General features: G+C 55.3%; 1 protein-coding gene across 1 annotated transcript in view; it reads left to right on the plus strand.

Annotated features, from left to right (window-relative positions):
* Window positions 1–22,289, plus strand: part of DOCK2 (dedicator of cytokinesis 2) — a 348,486-nt gene extending 326,197 nt beyond the window's left edge. Inside the window, exons 40-52 of the mRNA XM_090288562.1 lie at window positions 1,112–1,216; window positions 2,955–3,096; window positions 6,656–6,737; window positions 7,877–7,961; window positions 8,775–8,861; window positions 12,913–13,089; window positions 14,232–14,315; window positions 17,122–17,259; window positions 18,362–18,489; window positions 19,191–19,362; window positions 20,197–20,317; window positions 20,779–20,921; window positions 21,711–22,289. Of these exons, the coding sequence (XP_090144688.1) occupies window positions 1,112–1,216; window positions 2,955–3,096; window positions 6,656–6,737; window positions 7,877–7,961; window positions 8,775–8,861; window positions 12,913–13,089; window positions 14,232–14,315; window positions 17,122–17,259; window positions 18,362–18,489; window positions 19,191–19,362; window positions 20,197–20,317; window positions 20,779–20,921; window positions 21,711–21,773 (1,527 nt within the window). The 3' untranslated portion in view covers window positions 21,774–22,289. The remainder of the gene's footprint in view (window positions 1–1,111; window positions 1,217–2,954; window positions 3,097–6,655; window positions 6,738–7,876; window positions 7,962–8,774; window positions 8,862–12,912; window positions 13,090–14,231; window positions 14,316–17,121; window positions 17,260–18,361; window positions 18,490–19,190; window positions 19,363–20,196; window positions 20,318–20,778; window positions 20,922–21,710) is intronic.
* Window positions 22,290–23,016: the final 727 nt, after the last annotated feature.

The following is a 23,016-nucleotide window of genomic DNA, read 5'->3' on the forward strand; positions in this document are numbered from 1 at the left end:
GATGGGGAGACACATGCCTTCTGAAGAACTCATTCAGACCCACACACATGTGCACACACCAGACATTTGTGCATGCACACACACACATTTATGCACACACCCAGACACATTTGTGCCTGCACACACACACATGCACACACAATACACATTCGTGCACATGCTGACATTCTTGCCCATCTGGGCACCACGCCCACCTCACAGCCTCATGCCTGGTCCATGCAGATTTATCTCCATACTGTACCAAATTTAAGGCATCACAATTTGTCCTTTTATATATGCCATTTCTGGCTAATGATATCTGTCGAGCTAATACCGATCGTTAGATGCCATCAGGTGCAAAGTAAGATGCACACGGTTCCCAGAGATGCTAAAGTATGTGGAAAGCACACACCTCTTAGAATGGATGATATATGTTGTGCATACACAGGAAGACACCGCTATCCATCCAGAGACTCTTGCAAACACACGCCGTGACAGCTGGCTGGGTTCGCTCCCTTACCTGCGGGCTGCACTATGAGATAACATTTCTTTATCTGCAAAGTGGAGACGCAATCCTCATGGGGCTGCTATGAGGATGATGCAAGTAAATGAGCGAGCCCAGGTGGATTGATTTACATGGGACCTGGTATCGGGCAAATAGAGCTGTTACGTTGTCCCTGGGTGCCTGTCGGGGGCTGCTTCCAGGACCCCCATCAATCACAAAATCTGCAGGTGCTCAAGACCCTTCTATAAAATGGCATCGGATTGGCCCGTGACCTCTGTTCATATCCAGGCTACAGGAAGGTGTGCCTGCATGTCACTTCATTCTCATGGATTCGGCGTAGTGGTGGGCACGTGGCAAATTCAAGCTTTTGGGGCAGGGGAGACTTTCGGGGAACTTTTTTCTAATATTTTCAATCTGTTGCTGCTTGAATCTGTGGACATGAAACCCGCAGATACAGAGGACCCACTGTACTGTTATGGTTACTGACGTTTCTACTGATATGCAAATATGTGTACCGGGCACACGGGTTCTGGGATAACGGTCGTGTCTTCCCCGCGGCCTCTCTGAGTTGCATGTGCCTTTGATACGCATCTGTGCTCTTACAAGCTGCGAGTTTTCCCCTTTCAGATCCAGCAGGCGAAGTTCTACGAAAACATCATGAAAATCCTCAGGCCCAAACCAGACTACTTTGCTGTCGGGTACTACGGCCAGGGATTCCCCTCCTTCCTGCGGGTGAGTTTCACTCAGACACAGGCGGGTCCCGGGGCCTTCGCGTCTCAGCTGTCCCTCTGTGTTTGGAAGATCTGTGGGTGCTCGGAGCCCGTACCCTCCTCCCCCGTGCGCGGCCCCGCACCCGCGCACTCACCAGTCCCCTTCATCACAGTCACCTTGAGCCACCCCTGTGTCCTGTTCTCAGGACACAGCCGCCAGAGCCACCTGCCGAGGGGCTGAGCTTCTCGTCCCTGAAATGAGGGCCCCTGCCCCGCAGCGGGCCCTGCGCGGGCACTGGTTCTCAGACCTTTTGGATGCGGGACCCCTTTTCTCTCTTAAAAATGATTGAGGTCCCCAAAGAACTTCTGTATTTATAGACTATCTATCGTTACCACACTCAAAATGAAAACAAAGAAAATGTAAAAATATTTATCAATTTATTTAAAAATAATAATAATAAAGCCATCACATGTTAACATAAATGGCATCTTTATGAAAAATAACTGTTTTCTAATTAAAAAATGAGTGCAAATAGGGAATCATTTCCTATTTTTGCGAATCTCTTAAATGTCACAAGGTACAGTCACTGTGAAAAGAGCTTGGATCCTGTGAGGACACTAAGGGTCTTGGGGACCTGGGGGGACCCCTGGAGCACAGTTTCTGAACCTCTGCTTCTGTGGGTGATTGATTCATCATGGAGAGACTTGGATTAGGTCAGCGATAGGCTTCCTTCCAGTCGGAGTGTCTGTGATTCAATTCTGAGCTCAGTGAGATTCAGAAGAAACAGTAAATGAGGTCTCTGACCCCCGTGGATTCACAGTCCAGTCAAGGAGGTCAATCACTCACCGTTACGGATCAGCGTGGAAGTCAGAGCGGGCACGAGATGTGGAATGGGGAGGTACTGAGGGCTTCCTTGATGGGAGAGAGGTGCCTCCCCAAACCTGATCATACATCAGAACCCCTGGGGAACTTGATAAAATACAGGTTCCTGGGCCCTGCTGCCTAGGCTTCATTCAGCAGGTCTGGAGTAAGGCCCAAGAGTCTGAACTTCCACAAGTCTTCTGGGCCCCTTGGAAGACTCCCCCAGGTTTGGGAGCACTGATCTGTAGAGGTGACCGGCACGGGTTTGAACAGAAGACCGTAGGGGCCATTAGAGGCTGCACAGATCTGCTCTAGAACAGCATTTCTTAACCTCAGCTGTAATGACATCTTAAACTAGGTCTTTTGTCTTGTGCATTAAAGAATGTTTAGCAGCATCCCGGGCCTCTACCCCGCTCCCCCGGGTGACAAACAAAACTGCTTCTAGCCATTACCAGTGTCCCATAGGAGGGAAACTCATCGTGTTTGAAAACTTCTGGTCTAGAAGAGGCTACCGTGATCAAGGCAGGGTAAAGAGTGTGTTTCCATGGAGCTAGGGCCAGGAGCCAAATGACCAAGGACCCAAATGCTGGTCCCTTCCATCCCACAGGCCCAATGCACATGGCCCGTTACAGGCCAGAGGTAAAACCCGTGGTCACGTAGGTCACGGAGTAGGCGTGACACACGATGAAAGCTGAGCGAGGGATCATTCTGCAAGGTCTGCACAGGACAGCTGGAGGAGCACGCTTTAGAGCCAGTCCTTTTAAGGCAGCGGTGTGTCCAGTGGGAGGCCAGTGAGTTCAACTCCTTTCTTCAGTGGGGAAGCAGAGAGGAGAAAGAGCCACAGGAGGGGACCCCAGCCTGGGCCCTGAGACCTCTGATGGGTGTCATGTCTCCGCAGAACAAAGTGTTCATCTACCGAGGGAAGGAGTATGAGCGGAGAGAAGACTTCCAGATGCAGCTCCTGAGCCAGTTCCCCAACGCAGAGAAGATGAATACAACCTCTGCCCCCGGGGATGATGTGAAGAATGCCCCAGGCCAGTGTATCCTTGGAGAAGGCCCAGCCAAGGCGCCAGACGTGGGTGGCCCTGCCGGGATTTCAGCCCACAGAGCCCCACCTTAGGGCTCAGGGCTGTGCCGGGCACAGAGGACAGAGATGACGCGGCGAGGTTGCCAGGATGTGGTGTTCACGGGGCCGCGGGCTGCCCCTGGGCAGGAGGCGGACTTGCAAGGACAAGGCAGCCCGCCGAGCGGAGGGGCATCAAACCAGCCTGGCATCCTGCTTTGCCCCCTTGAACACAGATTAAGTTACAGTCTTTAAAATGTGGTTGACAGGCTGCATGGCTGGTCTGCCAGGCCCGCCGAACCGTAATCCAAATATTTTTCCTTCGGGCAATGCATATTCATCTGTAACCTTCTCGTTACGCTGGTCTGTCCTTCCCGCCTGCTCTACCGCGGTTATTTGCAGGAGGAGTCGCAGCTGGTGGGGGGGCCGGCTGCTTGCAAATGCGAGTCTGGTTACGGATGAAGCGGGATTAGTACTAAGGCCTTTCTAAGTGGACATCTGGTGTGGAACAGCTCGTGGCCTTTTAACTTGGGGCGGGCGGAGAGAGCATGTGTTCCCGCGCCATTTAATCATACCTAGGCCTGATTCCCTGTCCTGAACCAGGTGGAAAGGGAAGAGGACGCTCTGACGTTGGCTAAATGTCCTCTTCAGGCTACGCACGGACCGAGTGCTTTATCACCAATATTCCTTTCACCCCCATAGTACCCTATAAGGGTAGTGTTAAGTCTCCCTATTTCATAGACAAGGAATCCATGAGGCAGGGAGGTAATGTTACAAAGCTAGTTAGCGATGGAGTTGAGATTCGAGCCCCAAGATCTGTGTGTCTCTGAGTCTGTGTTCTCTATAAAGGGCCATCATTCTGCTTAAGACTGATGCACAGAATGTTCTTTATTAACTTGCTGTCCGTATACGAGGCATGTTCCATGTACTGTTTCCTTTTAGCCTCTGAATAATCCTTAGACGGGTGTTACTACCCTCTGACTTTTACAAAAAAGAAAACCAAGGCTCAATCACTATAAGCAGCTCGCGCAAGATCACAGGACATGATGGAACTAGGATTTGAATGCTTTTTACCAAAATCTGGGCTCCGTTCTCTTGCCTTCACTTGTGGAAAAGCTGATGAGCAGTTTCGAAAGGTGACCAATCTCATGTCTTCCCTCTTAGGTATCCAAGTAGGGGAAGGCATTTAAAAACAAAGGTGCCTTAGTTGGGTGTCTCCATCCCCTACCGTCCTCTCTCCCAGACCTCGGGGCCACAATTCTATGCATAGATTCACCACCTGGTAAGAGTCTAGCCACAAGTCTTCCTGTGTCGCTGGCTTCTTCAGGAGACGTTTGGATGACCTTCTTGGACCAAGGCCAGTTGCTGAGTTCAGTAGACATGACTTAAAACCTTTTTTAAAACAGGAATTGGCAAACTCTTCTATAAAGAACCAGATAGAAAATATTTTACTCTTTGTGGGCCACGTGGTCTCTCTCACAACGAAACTCTGTTGTAATGGTGGGAGAGCAGCCATGGGTAATACATGGGTGGATTATCTAGGTTCTAGGCATTTTCACACTAAACAATTAGGCCGCAAGCATTTTCACCGCAGACATTTTCGCTGCTGAACTAATTAGCCATAAGGCAATTTTGCCGGAGAAGGACAGACTGAAACAGGAAAAAGTGAATAACAATATTAAAAAGACTTTATATTTTTTTAAATCATCGATTTGTATTTGCATGTTTTCACATGTCCGTTGATAGAGGTTCCAAAGCTCTCTGAGAAATATTCTTGTATGCAATACATACAGTGTTACCTAAGGATTTGCAAGCTGAGATGCGATCATTTTCTGGGATGCAAGCTGGCCCGGTAAGTTTTATAGTTTTATTGCCATATATTCTATCAAGTAAATATATGTACTTGTTATCATCCACAGTTTTCAGACCACCCATCTGCTTGTCACTGCATAGACTGTTACGAGGGCTAAGATTTATATAATATAAAATACGGGGATACGCGAGAACTTGTCAATGGAGAAATGAAATAAAACCAAACTGTCACGACGACTCGCTGAAATACCTTAGGAGTTGATTTGTCATCGGAGAAATGAAACCAAACTGCCAGCCAGTTATTTCATCTGTTACAGCAACATCGCCATACGGCACGCTGGTTCTGCAGCGGAAATGTTCGCGGCCAAAATGCTTGCGGCCTAGGGGCTTCCAGCTGAGATGCTCGAAAACACTGGACATGCCCAGCAACTACGGGGAGCAGGCCCAGTTGCGTTTCACTTGTAATTCTGTTTCGGCCATTTTTTATGTGTGGAAGAACCATAGCCTCTGCCGTCAGAAAGCTCACCGTCTGGGCGGCGGGCATGGCGGGCAAAGACAGGGAGCTGAGCGGTGAGAGCTCTGAGTACAGACCTGCCTGAGGGTGGACGGGGCGCTCGTGCGGCTGCCGGGCCCGAGGGAAAGTACTCCAAGCACAGGGGACGATGCCCGGCGACAACGGTGGGAAGCGGGCTGGGATCCTAGCCGAGCATTTGAGTTGCCCATGTTAGAGCCTGGGATGCCGCAGCTGGCAGACACGTCAGGCCCCGGAGGAGAATGTTCGGCGTCATGGCTGCCATCTGGTAGACCAGAGCAACGGGAAGAACTGGGACCTCTGAAGAGGAGATGAGTAAAGAGGGTGTGGGGACAGGCCCCGTGACGGCGGACTGCACTCGTTTGCTTTGCCACGTCATTTGCGTCGAGGAAGTGAAGGTCTAGAATAGGGATGACCAAGACCTGGCGCGCGGCGCCGCTCTTTCGTGGCAGGCTTCACTGGTCGATCATGGAACTTCCCCGCTGAGCCCGGACGGGGCGCACCATCCTGCTGCAGGCAGCTACTCCCAGGCTTCCTGAGTCAGACCATAAAGGGGCACGTGTTTGCAGGCTGTCAAGCAGCGCCTCTCACATGTGTGCGTGCATCTAAGGATCTTACAAAAATACAGAGTCTGATTCAGCAGGTCGGGGGCAGGGCCCGAGAGTCCCTGTTTCTCACACACGCCCAGGAAGTGCAGGTGCGCTGGCCAAGGGCCCCCTGAGCAGCAGTTTGCAGAGACCCCGAGCTGAGGGTTCAAAGGCATAAACACACATCGCTGCCCTGCTCTCCCAAGCTGCATGAGCTTCAACAAGTGGTCCAGCTTCCCTGACCTTGATATCTTCATCCGAACGGGGACGGTTTACATTAGCAATGCTGCTCTGCGGAATTGGAGAGATGAAAGGAGGCCGGGGGGAGATGCGTTCCGCGATTGATTGAGAGCTATAAACGCATTAGGTGGTATTATTGTTCCTGATGATGATGATTAAGCACTACTAACCAACCGTTAGCAGGGGCTGAGCCCTGGGGCAGGACTGCAGGTGACAGGCAGCTCTGGCTGCTGACTGGTCAATAGGACCCCAGCAAACCTGACCCCAGAAGGGCTGGCCTGGAAGGTCTCAGCAGGATCTGCTGTGCTTGGAACTGTCCCTGTGCCCCACAGACATGGTGTGAACCCTTAACTCAGGGACCCCAGACATCCAGTGTTTCACTGTCCAGCCTGTCTTGGATGAGCATCCCAGGTTCAAGAACAAGCCGGTGCCCGACCAGATTATAAAGTAAGACCCGCAGCTCCCTGGAAGGGGGGGTGGCGCAGGGGAGAAATCCCATGGGACCCCCAAGCTGAGCTGGTGGCAGGACAGGCCTCATGCCCTTCTAGTCCCTTCTCTGTCCTAGCCAGCCTGTCCCCCTTCCTCTCGGGAGGAGAGTCACCCCTAGTCAGCTGTCTGGGCCCTGCCGCTGAATAGGCTGAAGCCAGGGACAGGTGGCAGAAGTGAGTCCCTGCCCCGCCCTGAGGCACCGTGGGTCCTTAGTAAGCAGTGGTGAGAGTCACTGCCGCTCAGGTTGGCCCTGTCACGCCTGTGTGTGAAGGAGGGGCCCCGGGGAGGGGAGGCGCTCATGCCAAGCCCGTCCTCCCCAGGGGGCAACGTTTCAGCATTTGTTAAGGTTGTGCATTGACAACGGATGTGTTCAGATCATGGTAAAGGGACATTCGAGGGAGTAGCCTGAAGGCAGCTGTCAATCTGTTCAGTACCAGATTGCAAGGTCAGCAATGATGCCGTGAGGCATGGAGTCAGTGGACTCTGTGGGGCACAGGGCTGTACCCCCTCCAGAGCGCCAGCTCACCCCCCCCTTAGGCCTGGGAACCCAATGCAGCGCCCAAGTGCGTTAGTAAAAGGCTGCTCCCTGGGCAGCCCCGTGCCCTCGGGGAGAGGCGGCCCCTTGCCTCAGCCTCACACCAGAACACGCACGTGGACCTCAGCCTCCTGTCGCCCTCTTGGTCAGGCTCCCGTGGGTGGGGGATAGTGCCCTGCTGACCCTGATGACAGAACCTCACTAGAGATTCAGGAAAAGTGACTCGGGAGGAGGCTGGGACCCCTAACGCAATCCTTGGAAGATATCCCTGGGACGTACGTCTACATCCTTCATTGAGGTCACAGGAAATGACAGCCCAGATGACTGCATTTATACAAGAGTCCCAATTCCTTGGGCACCCTAAGGGCTGCGGTGTTCTCCTGAAGGCGTAACACCGGCCCCATTCTCAGTCAGCTTGCAAGGGAAGTCGGGTTTCCGGGGCCACAAAGAGACACTGCCAGACCTGAAGCCTGCGGTAGCGGGCCACCCTGGACAGGCCAGGTCACATTCTGTGTCGGCAGCAGGCATGCCACTAGGAGCCTCAGCCTCTTCTGTCTTACAGCTTTTATAAATCCAACTACGTGCAAAGGTTCCACTACTCCCGCCCGGTGCGCAGGGGGACGGTCGACCCCGAGAATGAGTTTGCCGTGAGTACCTGCCCTCCCCCTCAGCAGCCCTGCCCATTCCCCTGGGCCCCCTTTACCAGGCAGCGCGTGCATCTGCCAACCTCAGGACGGGAGGGGACTTGACCCAAAGCCAAAGGAGGCACGACTAGCACGCACTGACACAGTGACACCCACTCCCGGTCCCTTCTGTTGGGTTTGCTTTCTCGTTTCGTGAGCCTTCCCACTTTGGAGATATAACCAAGGCCTGTGTGAGACGTGCCTCCCCACCACAGCGCATTTAGGGCCTTTCTAGAAGGTAGGACCCCTCGGGCTAAGCAGGGGTGTTGAGGAAGTCAAACCCTCCAGGAAATACCAATTAGAAGCCACAGATTTTAGTCCCCACTGTCCCCTGTGTGTCTCCCAAGCTAGTACCAGTCTTCTGGTCCCAAGGTCAAGGCTGGCGTGAGGAGGCTTCAAGTCTCTTTCAGCTCTTTGCCTCAGACTGCGATTCTTCCTATTTGGGGAGTCAGGGCCCCTTTGAGAGTCTAGTGCACACTGCGGACCCTCCCGCAGAAAAGGCAGGCGGATGCATTCAACGCTGCCTAGAAATTCAAACTGTTCCGAGAGCCAGGTTAAGACTTACTGGGCCTAAGTCCAGGGCAAACTTAAACCTCACATTGGGAAAGAATTGTTAAGGGTAAAGCAGAGAGTGTGTTTCTGTGTCTTGCTGTGTTTATTCTGATTTTGGGTGGATGGGAGGCCCGGGGGTGTGGCTGGGATCCTGCCCCACGTCTCTGATTCCCATGTTCCCTACATGTCACTCTCCTTCCCTGTCACCCCCTGCCCGTGGCACAGTCGATGTGGATTGAGAGGACCTCCTTCGTGACTGCATACAAGCTGCCGGGCATTCTGCGCTGGTTCGAGGTGGTTCACATGTCCCAGGTGAGGCCCCGGGCCTCCTCGGCCTGCCTTGCAGCCTCCGGTCAGAGGGGCCACGGCGGGAGCCCCACAATTCCAGGGTAGGAAGGGACCTGAGGCCGCATTCAGATGAGCTACGTTCAGATTTTTTTTCTTTTTAAGCCTCAGATAGCTTTCTTTCCTCACAAATGCAGCCGGATGCCATGAAAGCTGATGCATGGGGAGCTCCTGTGGCTGATGCAGAGCGGGAGACAGAGGGCACGGGGCTCTGTTCACTCAGTCGCCTTTAGTCCCAGCAGCCCCTCGGGGTACATGTGCAGAAGCCCACTATGAACCCATTGTACAGCTGGATAAAATGAGGCTTGCAGAGAAGAATTCCCACAGAAGCAAAGCTCTGGCTAGCATGCAAATGCTTGCACTCCCTTGTGCAAATAGCATATATTTTACTTCTCAACATACTCCAGGGTCTTTGCACCCTCAGACAGCGAAGGGTCTTTCAGTTCCCACCATGCAGGGAAGGGTCAGGGTGGCTGTGAGGAAACCTGAAAGTTCGGGACATATTCAGGATGTCCCATTCATTCAACAAATACTTAACACACTGCATTCAGATGGCGAGAATTCTCATCATTTGATCGTGTAATTTTAAACAAGGTTATTTAGACATTCAGTAGTAATTTTTCATTTGTTTTTTTTATTAATTAAGGATAGTAGTAGCTTAATTGTTAATTTCGTGAAGTCATTTCATTAATATTAGCCATATAACCATATTTAAATCTTAAAAACCTGCCGGAACAGGATTAAAAGGCATTTAAATACCCCGATACGCAACGTGTTAATGAGTACCTAACACATGTCAAGCACTGTTCTAACACCTGAAGACTTGGCCATGAAGCTTATGTTTTCGTGGGAGAGACAGACTAGAACATCCAAGTAAACATATCCCATGTCCAGTGGTGATAACTATTATGGGGGAGAATGAAAGAGAAAGAGAAGATGCTGTTTAAATAGCGCGGCAGAGGAAGCCTCCCTGGTAAAAGGGCTCCTGAGCACAGGCCTGGAGGAAGCCCAGGGAGCAGTCAATGCAGACAGAGAAGAGAAGGACAGTCCAGTAAAGGGAACAGCCAGTGCAAAGGCACTGTGGCCAGAACACGCTGGTATCTGGATCAGAACATGTGAGGGCGGAGTGGCAGTCTGACACCAGGTCACGTAGGACTTTACGGGCTGCCGTGAGGACCTGGATTAGGGGCAGAGGAGGAATGCGGTCTGACGGACGTTCTCGGGCTGCTGGTGTTCCCAGCAGCGATGGCTGCCTCCCAGGGGACCCGGCAGCCCAGGGGCCTCCAGTCTCCTTTTCACAGGCATAGCCTGGACCCTGGGGAAGATAGAATGACGGTGACAGTGACATCAACAAACATTTATTGACGATGTGCTAAGCTGTTCACATGCATGATCTCACTGGAGCCCTCAACAACACGGAGCAATGTTGCTCCTCTCGTTTTACAGATGAAGGAATTGGGGTGCAGAATGGGTTGGTGGATTAGTCAAGGTTAGTAAATGAGGGGGGGCTTGACTTTAACCTCAGACTGGAGTCCTTCTCTCCTCTTCCTCAGTGTGTCCCCATGCCACCCCAACAATACGTAGCACCCCAAAAAGAAAGAAACCATTCATGCTCTTACTCATGGGACCGATTGACAAGTAAGGGTAAGCTTGACAGGTGTCCCAGCCACTGTGGCAAGGGCTTTATCGCATTATCCCGTTTAATACAAAACCCTGTGAACTACGTGCTATTATTAATCCTGCTTTTGAGGTGAAGAATTAGAAACTCCCTACCAATCTGTAGCCTCTACCCAATGGCCCTGGCCGTCCCCTTCTCTCCTGAGGGGCCCAGCAAGGCGCCTCCTGTCCTTCCGTGTCCCCTTGAGACTGTGGGCAACAGAGGGGGCCCTGCCTGTGCCCCCCTCCCCTTCACCATTGCATTTCTCCCCAAAGCACCTGCCACCTCCTAATGGACTATCTAATGCACCTGTGTTGATTTTCATATCTAGAATATTACATCTAATATAACATATTCGAATATAAGCTCATGATAATATCAGCTCCAGGAAGACAGATTTTTGTCTATGCTGTTCGCTGCTGTATCGCAGAGTGTGAACAATAGACCCAGGCCCAGAAATGGTGCTCAACAATATCTGTTAAGTAATATTACCATTCGATCACGATGCAGACACCCATCATGTCTGAACCGGTCACCTTATTTTATGGACTCAGGATTCTGAAGTTCGGAAAGAAATAGTCAACACTTTCGTGTTGCTCCTTCTGTCCCAATATCTTCTGATAAAAGGGTTTGGGAAAACCTCCAAAAAGGGGACCGGAGTGGGTGTGCCTCTAACAGCCTCCCGCGGCCGAGTGGCCCAGAACGCAGGGTGTCTCAGACGCCGCGTGAGGGAGTGCGTTTCCCAGCATTTATTTGCCGTTCCACGAATTACGCCTTGTTGGCTGCTTCTTTCAGGAATTGTCATGACGACGGGACAGTTTGTGCAGAGAGGTGTTTTCTGATGGGACTCAAGTGTAGGTTCTGCTCAGGGAGAGTTCTTTCTTGCTCTTGGCCCCGAGAACAAACAGTCTTTACAACAAGCCCTGATCTGGGCTCAGAGACGCACATTCAGCTTGGTCATCGATGAGCCGTATGCTCTTGGACACCACTCTGTGTGTCTCTGGGCCTTCATTTTCATCATCTGCAAAACAGATGGAAAAACGGTGGCCTTTCAGAGCTGAAAGCCGCTCTAAAGGTCACTTAGCCCACGAGCTATAAATTCCAATACCTGGGGCCCAGGGGCAAGCATGCAAACAGGTCAGACAATCACATGAAGACAGCCGGCTGGTGGAAGCCGAGGCAAACTCTCTCCAGGTGAAGCCCGTTTTTAAAATTAGAACTCACGTGCGTCCTGAACAGTGAGCCTCTCCAGGCCCAGTGCAGCGCTTGGGTCTCCAGTTTGCACCCCCTTCCTGGTGCTTGTCCGCCCTGCCAGTGAGTCCCCTTTGTTAGGACCCCTGCTGTTCTCTGTCCGGACCCCTACCAGAAGGAGTAACGGGGGGCACCAGCTCTTCTCTGAGGTTTTCTCAGCCTCCTTGTACCAATGAGTCAGCTGAGGCCCAGGCAGGCTAGGGGCCTTGCCGAAGGTCACACAACCGGGGGGAAAACGGCAGAGCTGAGCTTTGCACTCAGTTTTGATCTGTTTGGCTTAGTCCAGGGGTCCGCAAACTGTGGCCTGTGGGCCAGACCCCACCTGCCACCTGTTTTTGTGAGTTGTGTTATTGAAACTATGGTGTAGATTCATTTTCATGTTGCCTGGAGCTGCTTTCTCCCTATAATAACGGCTGAGTGGCTGCAACAGAGAAGGCCTGGCCCGCGGAGCCTCATCTGTTCACTCTCTGGGGCTTTTACAGAAGTTTGCAGACCTTTGTTCCCTTTTTTAAACTCCAGATTCCATGCTCTTGAGAACCCTAACTATCCAGCTAGCATCTGGTGGCATCTTCTTATGTCACGTTCTAAGGGGTGTCGGAGAGGTGCTTAGTTTTAGCTTCCCAACTAAACTGAATCCACCTGGGAACGGTGATGCCCCCCGCCCCCCTGTATAACAAGCCATTTTAGGACCAACTATGGGCCAGGCTGGAGGATCAATCAGGTCGCCCGCAGCTCTGGTCTGTCTGCTCACAGCTCACACATCGTAGGTACACAAGCAATGCCAGAGGGGTTGAACTGGAGCCTGTTTCAGGCAGGGAATGAGAAGGAAAACCCTCCCTGGAGCACACCAGCAAATGCCCAGCACTCCTGCCTCCACCTCCCTGGGGAAATCCCGTGGCATTGCACAGGAAGTCAGCCTGCTCCCCCCCACCCCCCCAGCAGACAGCCCCCGGAGCTCACTAATTACCAGAGCTGCTAGAGCCCTCCCCTCACCCCGGGAGCATTGCCTCATTTGAGCTCCAACCCCAGATGAAATCAATACCAATGAGTGTATCTGTTTGAAAGCGACCTGCTAAGGCCCTTACTTTTTGCTGATCTCGTGTTCCACAGACCACAATCAGCCCCCTGGAGAACGCCATCGAGACCATGTCCACGGCCAACGAGAAGATCCTGATGATGATAAACCAGTACCAGAGTGACGAAAGCCTCCCCATCAACCCTCTGTCCATGCTCCTGAATGGGATCGTGGACCCTGCTGTCATGGGAGGCTTCGCCAAATACGAGAAGGTGAGACCTCTGCGGGCAGGCCCCAGGGGTGGGGGACAGAGTGGTGGGCCTCGGGCCTGGGGCCTGACACAGCGGCCTGTCACTCATCTCCCTGGGGCTGTCTGCCCCCAAGGAGACACCTCAGCTTGGTTCGACATCGTTCACCTTCCAGAGGTCCTGCAGCCTGCTTCTCACCTCCTCCCATAACAATACAGACGGGATAGGAGATCAGCTCTGCGAGTTGTAATTTGGATATCCAGGTCCTAAGGTTCCCTCTAGAAGTCCCACACACCTGAGCCACAGTTTTGTTTTTGAACCTCCTGGTGTCCGGGGCAAAAGGGGAAACATCATCAGATACATGAGCCACATGCTTCCCTGGGGGATCAATACCAGTTTCTCAGTAGGCGACCATCGCTTTTCCTGGCAGTGAAATAGAATAGAAAGTCCCCACTTGGTTGTCACCTAGACCATACATCATAGAAGACACCGAGGGGAAAGTGGACCCTCATTCTAGAAAATCTGACAATTAACCCCTGTTATCTTTTCTGTGCCGCTCATTGGTGCAGCACTAAGAGTACACACAGTAAGATAATTCACAGTAACTCCAGCTACTCACCCAATGGTTCCTGCAGCCTCCCCCGGACACCCTGAGGCTGACAAGGTGTGTCTGTGTGTGCGCGTGCGCACTGAGGGCGGGAGCCCCAGGAAGAGCTGGGCGCCAGGATCACACACAATGAGGGAAGTGGTGAGGGGAGCGGGGGGCAACCCTCTCGAACTTGAACATGAGGCAGGATCCTTGCAGAGCTTTTTAACTAACATGGGTGCCCACCCCCTCCCCCAACAGGTTCTGACTCAGTAGGTCTGGGTGGGGCCCAGGAATCTGCATCTCTGACAGGTTCCCAGGTGATGAGCTGATGCTGCTGACCTGGGGGCCCCACTTTGAGAACTGCTGTCCTGGGGTGGTGGCCCATTCCCAGTGGGTGCTAATCTGAGCCTCCACGGCGAGCAAACAGTGAAGGTCACTGGAGGTCCTTGCCCCATCAAATACCTGTGACCTCATTGCTTCCCCTCTCAAGTGGAATCCTCTCTAAGCGCCAGACAGAGGGTTAGGGGGTCCACACTAAAGAAACAGAAAACTCCAAATACCTGTCTGTCCTCCCCAGGCCTTCTTCACTGAGGAGTACACCAGGGACCACCCTGAGGACCAGGACAAGCTGAGCCGCCTCAAGGACCTGATTGCGTGGCAGGTGAACCAGAGCTGGGCCAGAGAGCCCGCCTGCCCTCCTGTCCTCCCCAACCCCCTCCCTGCACACTGGCCACATAGGGGCCAGGCAGCAGTGCCGTGGTGCGTGTTGCTAGGACTGCCTTAGGGGTTGCTGAAATTCAGGAGGTGGCTTCTCCCAGGGAGACTGAAACAAACGCCAGGACCCCCCCTCCCGTACCACCTTCCCCCCACACCCAGCTCGTGCCCCTCAGATAATAGAAGGTGTTGGCCCCCAGCCCCCTGTCCTCCTGATGCTGACCCAGTTTGTTGCAGGTAATGCTCAGATAGATATCAGGTTCTGGACATAATTGAAGCCTTTGTTTGCTTGGGATTTTTTTGTTTGTTTGTTTGGGTTTTTTTGGTCAAAGGACTTTCATTCTGCACAGGCCACTCAGCCCTCCAGGGCCAGAGCACTTGGAAGACAGGGTCCATCCTGCCGCCCTGCCCCTGCCTGTCTTCCTGGCCTCCCTTCCGCCTCGTGCGCTGTCCCTTGCCTCGGTGCTCCCTCTGCCTCTGTCTCTTTCTCCCTCTCAGAAGTGCCTGGCTCCCTTTGCCTCTGTCTGCACCCTGCCCCCATCTTACCCCTCTCTCCGCATCCTCCCGTCACTCCTCTCTCGACTTCCCTCCTCCTCCTCCCCTCCTTTCCCAGTTCTCTTGTGTTTTCTCTCCCTCTCTCCCACACCCTAGAGCAGGAACAGTCCCCCAGATGCCACCCCCAGAGGCTTTGAAGGACCAGGCTCCTCCAGGCCTGCAGCCCCCACCAAACACTGCGCTGCTCTTGGAGACCCCACCACCACCCAGCACAGCGCAGGTGGGGGTGTGCTCCAGGGCCCCGCTGGAGGACAAGGACCCCCCCCCCCCTTCTCACCAATCACAAGCAGCTATTGTGTCGGGGAGTTTTTGTTACTCCAGGGAAATCAGGGAGTGAGAAGCACTGGGTGTAGCCTCTTTGCTTAAAATAAGGATTCCTAATTCAGGTCCTTCTCTGCCTCTGCCAATTTATGCAAAGTGGGGCGTCAAAAGGCAGAAATACCAAGTGCTGCCCAGAAGTGCTCTCCTGAACGTGTCCTGTGCATCTGGAATCTTCTTTCCCTTCTTACCTTGCGCCATGTGACACCCAAACATCCCCAGGTCCCCAGCCTTCTGAGGTCATCATGCCCTTTGATATTCAAATAATGATATTCCCCCTCCCCCACAACTTGGGAAGCAGGCAGGCCAGGCTTTGATTGGTCCCCTTCCTCTGATGATTCTGGGGTGCCCCAGGGTGGGCTGACAGGTCACACAAATTGTTGGGTTGTTGGGTGTCATTCTCACTCCATATCACTGCCCTGGAGTCTCTCCACGGGGCACCGTTTGTCACCTGGTAATGGAATGCCCGAGCTGTGTCCCCCACACCCGAAGTCGGGACCCCAGCCTCACAGCACAGCTAAATACCAGGCTGCGCAGAGCTCGCAGAGAGGCGCTACAAAGAAATCAGGAGCCTCGGAAAGCGTCTAGTACACGTTACAGCGTCTAAAAGCCATTAGCGAGGCCTCTCCGGACAGCGCCCCCTCGTGGCCGCCCTCTCCCTAGCCGGGCGCCACCTCACCTTGCCACTAGGTTTCAGGCCCACTCTACTGGGAAAGGGGGTGCCCTGGGCCATGTCCCTCCCACCCAGAGTGCCGGCACCCTGAAAAGGTGCTGCCCTGCTCCTGGGGAACGCAGGCTTTTTACATGACACGCAGCTAATTGGCTCTTCCTCGTCCATTCCATTCATTCCTACAGCTTATATTACTAGGTCCCTCCTCTGTGCGAGGCCACAGAAATACAGGGCTGGACGTCACTGGGCCTGCCACCTCCAGATTAGAGGTTGTCCGGTCTAACAGCTCTCGTCACAGCCTTCCGACGCACCCCTCCGTGTCCGGCCTCGCGACTCCTTAGCTTTGGGAGGCACCCAGAGCCTCTGATTGCCCAGCCCCTCCTGGCTGCCTGCAGGGAGGTTGGCCTCCTCTGCTCTGGAAGGTCATTACACCCTCCCTCCACCTGGCCCTGGCATGTGGGTCAGGTTCATCCATCTCCTGTTTTCCCTGAAGGTTTTGTTTCTGGTTGTTTTTTTTCCCTTTCTTGTTTTGGGGAGATCGCCAAGGGAAGGAGGCAGAAATGTTATTTTTTCATCAAGGTAATCTGTATTGTGTCTCTCGACAGCCTCGCTTTGCTTCCCCGAGGCCACGCTGGTTTCTCAGCTCTTCCTTCTCATGGTGGCCCCTGTGGCTTGGCTCGGCTGCTGTCCTCATGTCCATCGTATAGACTGTCCCCTCTGACCTCCTTGGCTGATAGGGAGGAATTGAACTCCCTCCCATCAGTCCCCTCCTCCTCCCTCGGCTCCTCCGTCGGCTCCTCCCTCTTCTCCTTCAATCCCCGTTGGCTGGTGAAGTCCACGGTACTGACGTCCATCTCGTTCCGCAGCAGCCCCCAAGGCACCGCTGGGTCGCTGTGTTGCACCGTGAGGCTGTGCCTGCTCCCCCTTTCCTTGCAGCCCTTCCCTCTCCCGTCTCCCAGCTCCTGACACCCACACTCGCCCTCCTGCGTCGCCGAGAACTTCCTGGACGAGGCTTTGAGTCACAGCAACAGGGTTTCCTCTCCTCTGGTCCCACACTCCGCCCCTCAGGGACTTTCCGAGGTGGTGGCGCTGTGAGAAGGTCACTGGGGACCCGAACACCCAGCAGGGAGAGGCCTTCAGCCCCTCCGTGGGCTGTGTCTAAGCCGAGAGGCCAGGCGCCCAGCTCACTGCCCTCCACCTCTCTCTCCAGATCCCCTTCCTGGGAGCGGGGATTAAGATCCACGAGAAGAGGGTGTCGGAAAATCTGCGGCCCTTCCACGACCGGATGGAGGAATGTTTCAAGAGCCTGAAAATGAAGGTGGAGAAGGAGTACGGTGTCAGAGAGATGGTACGGAGGTCCTCGGGGTTGGGGGGCGTGGGGCAGGGGACGGTCATGGGGACCGGAGCAAAGGAACCTGCCACTGAGGAGAAGGACCTGCAGGCCAGCGATGCTGGAGTAGATGCTCCGGAGGAACCTTCCTGTAGACCTGACCCCTCAGAAGTCACCCCCCGACAAGTACTAGTTGTCTTAGCGCCCAGGGGACTGTGCTAATAATAAAAACTACACAGATGAAGCACCTATATGTGCCTTGTCTGGTCTAAGCACTTGACGGCTACTAGGTCCTTTAGTCCTCACAGCAAGCCTGGGAGGTAGGAAGGATTTTAACCCCTCGCCTCGTGCGGGAGGGTCAGAGATGTTAAGTCGCTCGTGAAAGGCTGCAGAGCAAGCGCGTGCGGGTCCGAGTTTGCGCCCGGCCCTTTTGGCCTCCAGAGCCAGGGCTTTGGCCGCCCGTGAGTCCCAAGGCCTCCAGAGGCCATTGGCCTGGTCCTCCCAGGAACGTCTTTGTCCTCTTCCCCAGAAAGTGGAATCACAAAACACTGACCCAGGTGGGGAAACTGAGGCCCAGAGAGGGTGAGGGTGTTAGCGGAAGGGCATAGAGGTAAACTCAGGTCTCCTACCATCTGGTACAAAGCTGTGTCCTGAGCCAGGCTCCCCTCCCAGCCCTACCTGCATGACACCCCGCTTCAGTTCCGATGGCAGTGGCCATTAGTCACACTCCACAGGTTAAGGGCAAAGTGCCCTCACAAACCAGGAGCAGCCAAATGAAGAGGCACATAGAGTGAGGTCTGGGAAGGTCCCGGACGCACCCTGCTGGCTCATGGGTGTAGGCTCACCTTCCAGGAAAGCTCACTGAGTTAGTGCCCACAGTGTTCGCTGGAGCGTCATTACGTAGACGTGCGGGATGAATCAAGGGTATTGCGTGGCTCCAAGGCCTGGCCCTGTAATCACATCCTTGGTCTTTCTGGCCTGCTCCGCTCCATCCTGAGCCTTCGTACCCCTAGCCCGAGCCATCCAGGAAGACGTCCTGCCCAGGGTGAGGAGGGGCAGCAGGAAGGGGGAGGCCTGCTGTGGGGCCCCGCTGCTGACCACCCTGTTCTCCCACCCGCAGCCCGACTTTGAGGACCGGCGGGTGGGCCGCCCCCGGTCGATGCTGCGCTCCTACAGGCAGATGTCCATCATCTCTATGGCTTCCATGAACTCGGACTGCAGCACGCCCAGCAAGACCACCGCCGAGAGGTCAGCCCCCGCCCGGGACAGCCTCCGGCCCTGCCGTGCCCGACCCCGCCCCAGCAAAGCTGCCGCTTCTGCCCAGGGGCCGCCTTCCGGCCCCTCACTGCCCTTCTGCCTGAAAGCCTTTCGCTGCCATCCTGGGGCTGTCCCCAGAGGGTCACTCGAGGCCTGAGCGACAAGGTGGCTCTTCCTGAGGACCGGCGGGACTTGGCCACAGCCCGCAGAGCCCCTCCCAGAGCCCCTCTGCCTGCCCGCACCTCCCTGGGGCCCTCAGAGCCACCAGGCCCCACTTGGCTACTCTAATAATAGGTGCTGTGGATCGAGCTCTCTGCCCAGGCCGAGAGTGTGTGAGGGTCCTCAGACCTCTTCTCACGGCCTCTCTGAAAGGTCACTGCCACCAGCCCTGTTTGCCGAAAAGGAAACAATGGCTCAGAGCGGTGGAGAGATTTGCTCAACGTTATTCAGCTAAAAAGTGGCAGTGTCTGCATTTGAATCCAGATCCACATTTGTAATCAGTTATCTCACCACCTGTTTTTCTTTGTATTTTGAATGTTTTGTCAGTTAAGCAGGTGGCTCCCCAAACTATGCCAGGTCAGCGGGTCTCCCTCCTGACCCTGTGGCAACAGCTCAGTCAGCCTGGGTCCCTGCAAGCCAGTCCCACTGCAGCTCTAACTGCAGTCTCCACCGCCGTCCCTCTCGCCCTGCAGCTTTGACCTGGAGCTAGCATCCCCCAAGACTCAGAAGGTGGAGCATGAGGAGCCCATCTCGCCGGGGAGCACTCTGCCGGAGGTCAAGCTACGGAGGTCGAAGAAGAGGGCCAAGAGGAGCAGCGTCGTGTTCGCCGACGAGAAGGCGGCGGCCGAGTCGGACCTGAAGCGGGTGAGCAGCACCCTTAGCAAAGCCACTGCACACCAGGCACAGGCCCTGGGGCTCCGAGACACGGTCCCACCCAGGCCCCACTTTTGTGGTGAGGTGGGCGCAGCCTGGACGCCACAGAGGCGGGACTTGCACCCGGGCCGCCGGTCTCCAGCCATCCCACGGGGCTTTGCGAGACAGAGCAAGCGCCTGCTTCACCCTCTGCAGGGACGGCAGCCCTCCCAGTGCTGGGCCAGGTGGCTGTCTCTCCTGCCCTCTGTCCCCGGGCCCTGGGCCACTCTAACCATTGACAGCTCAGGCTCCACTAGGTGCCCCCAGTGTAGGGAGCCCGGCGGGGAATGTGGGGGTGACAGTGTCACCGCCCTGCCTTGGAGACTTTTCATCTTATAAATAATAACTATTTAATATGAGACTCGGTGCCATTGGGCTGAAATCCAACCTCCCCCGGAAAGAGAGGATTGTTGAGGATGTTCTGGGAGCCTAGGGGGTGGAGGGGCCCACCGAGATGCCTTCCAGTGAGGAAGGGTCCTCCAAAGACTTCCCCGCAGGCCTCAGGTGCCTCTCGCCAGGGGAGAAGGCTGGGAATAAGGTTTCCATGCTTCACAATTCCAGGGGGCGTCATTCACAGTATAGTCTAAATGCACGCCCCCCCCCCACCCCCTCCGGCTGACCCACCTGTGCATGGAGGCCGGGGTGGAACAATGGAAAACAATGAATGAGCAGGGGCCGGGGCCTCAGAAGATTTGCCCCGCCCCCGTCACTAACGTGTTAAGTCCTGAGCTGCCTCACGCTAAGTCCCTGTGTGTGTGTGTGTTTGTGTGTGGTGTGTGCATCCAGCTGTCCAGGAAGCACGAGTTCATGAGTGACACCAACCTCTCGGAACATGCGGCCACACCCCCCAGGGCATCCGTCCTCTCTCAGATGAGTTTTGCCAGCCAGTCCCTGCCCACCATCCCAGGTACGCACCCTGCCACCACCCTGGCTTCCAAGGGGGACTCACCACACTCTGCAGGGGGTCTGTGTGACTCCAAGCCAGGGGCGTGCCCGCCAGCTGTCCCCAGTGGCTCCTGCCTTCAGAGAAAATGACAAAGCCGGGTTCTTGGTGTAGGAAGGTAAAGGTCACGTCCCCTGAGGAAGTCAGGGGCCTCCCGCACCCCAGCCGCCAAGCTGCCTTCCGGGGGCCTAGGAGGAGGCCGGCCGCCGACTGTCCGCAGGGTTTGGCGAGTCTCGCCCAGGAGGGCAGCCTCACAGCCCCACACGGCAGGACATAGGCCACCGCCCCCTGCCTGGCTCCTTGACCTGTTCCCCCCAGATTGTCCCCGTGCCTGCCTCCCATGTGCCTTCCGCAGGCCACCCTCCCGTCCGTGAGGCAACACCCGTCCTCCACCCGCTCACGCCTGCTCTCTGCTCCCCCTCCAGCCCTCACGCTCTCGGTGGCAGGCGCGCGGGGGACAGACGATGGCAGCTGGTCCCCCCGCCTCAGCCAGACCTTCCTCCCTCTCCCGGAGGGTGACAAGAAGACGCTCAAGCGGAAGAAAGTAAATCAGTTCTTCAAGACGATGGTGAGGACCTGGAGGAGGGGGAGGACGGGGCAGGGTGAGAGGTGGACCAGGAAGAGGGCCGCGGAGAGAGGGGGGTGTGCGCACCTGTACAGGCTCAGGCGCAGCTGCCAGGGAGACAGGGTGGGCCCGAGGGCTCGGACGCTGACCCAGTTCTCCTCCTGGGCCTGGTCACTCCTCTGCGCGGGACTGACCCCGCTGCGCTGCAGGGATGTGCCAAGGGGCTGCGCAGGCCCCTGGGACTCAGCACCCACAACCGTCCTTTGCCCAGCTCCCCGTTGGTGGGCCTGCCAGGGCCACCCAGGCAGCTGTCTTTGGGAGCTGAAGGCGCTTTTTGATTATTTGGAAAGAGTTTTTCTGTTCAACTTCTATCACAAAATCCTACTAATTAAAAGTTAGTTTCCAAGCCCCGACTGTTCAAGTGACATCTGCCGTGGTTACTTACCGGTCTTCACTGAAGATAAAGGGGCAGCCGTTGACACTTGGGATCCTCTAGGCCCCATTAAACCAGAGCTCTGCCACTATAGCAATGGCTGGGTCACTGCGCGGGTGGGGGTCAGGCCCACGCTAGCTGTCTCCCTTCTGCTCCGTGGGCCCCGGGCTTAGGGGAGTGACTTGCCCAAGTTCACTTGGTCCGTGAAGCTGCGGAGCCTGTGCTCTGAGCGCCAGGAGGACAGCCCCACTCGGCGCCTGGGCAGCTCACGGGCACAGGGATCGGGGCTGGGAGCCCCGCTGGAGCACACGTGAGAATCTCATCTGGGGCTCGAGCTGTTTCTTCTCTCCTCCCACAAGCTGGCCAGCAAGTCTTCGGAGGAAGGCAAGCAGATCCCCGACCTCCAGTCCTCTGACCTGTGACACCCGCCTGCCGGGGCGCTACGCAAGGGGAGCCAGGGGATGGGTTTCCCAGACTAGAGAGACAGCAGAAGGCTGATGCCTCAGGGAGCAGGGAGACTGCCCATCAGCTGCCTTCGCTCAGACAGAGGAAGCAGGCTGATCCCCGCCCCTGGACTTTGGTGGGGACAGGCCAGCATGGCCGGGGCAGTGACCCAGGTGGCGGGTGAGGACACTGCCCACAGACTGCCAGCCGCGTGAGGGGCCGGCAGGGACGTCTGCTCCACGTGCCCCCCGCCCGCCAGCGCCTGGGCCCAGCTCTCTGTGGCCCGGCTTCTTGTATAAGGAGCTCTGTTTCTCTCTCGTTTCCTGAGTCCTAGCCCTTAATGGAAAAGCCTTTTAAATATGTATTTTTTAATTTTGCGTTAACAGTTTTGTACTTTACATTTTTTAATACAACAACCAGTCTTTTTCCTAGCTGATCGTTTAAAGTGTTGCGATTCCTCATTGATAATAAAAAAAAATGGTTTTATGACTCAAGTAAGCCTTGTTGCATGATTCTGGATTCAACGGCATCCCTGCGGCCCAGGACTGGGCAGGGGGGAGGGGCCCCTGGAGACACCCGTGGGGCTGGCGGGTGGGCACACCCCAGGCCTGTGGAGCTGGGGAGGGGCCTGGCTCCCGCCCATCCTGACAGCAGATTTGCCCACCCCGTTCCTGCCACCCCCAAGAATCTTCTCCATGGCTCGGTTACTGAGGGTTCAGGGACGCCGGGAAAGTCTTCCAGAACCTTCCTCGTGTGATCTGCTCAGTGGAGAGTTTCACATGCCTTTCTCCTCTGCTGGAAACAGATGGCCAAACCACCCAACCAAATGCCAAAGAAGTTAGAAAAGGCGGGGGGGGGGGGCGGGGGGGGGGCTGACGTCCAGTGGACGGATGGCCCCGCCTTGGGGTCTGTCACCAAGTCCAAGTGGTGGCTTTTCCCAGGCTCCTCAGATGAGGCCCACAGGTGGCGAGGAGCTCCTCCGGCAAGGGCAAGAGGCTGGGGACCGAGGCCACCTCACACCTGCGGGGTCTCTTCAGGGGAGGGATCTTGGGGGTAAGGGTGGGTTTTGAGGACATAGCAATGTGGGGTTCATAGCTCAGGCCACCAAGAGACCTCGGGGGAGGTGCTCACTTAGAGCCTCAGCCCTTGGGGATAGTGAGGGATGAGGGATAATCATGACAATAGCCCGGATTTATCCCTGGCACAGTGTTATAGACGTGA

The sequence above is a fragment of the Furipterus horrens genome, unplaced genomic scaffold, assembly GCF_987537825.1.
Source record: "Furipterus horrens unplaced genomic scaffold, mFurHor1.1.pri manual_scaffold_10, whole genome shotgun sequence".
In the NCBI taxonomy this organism is placed as follows: domain Eukaryota; kingdom Metazoa; phylum Chordata; class Mammalia; order Chiroptera; family Furipteridae; genus Furipterus; species Furipterus horrens.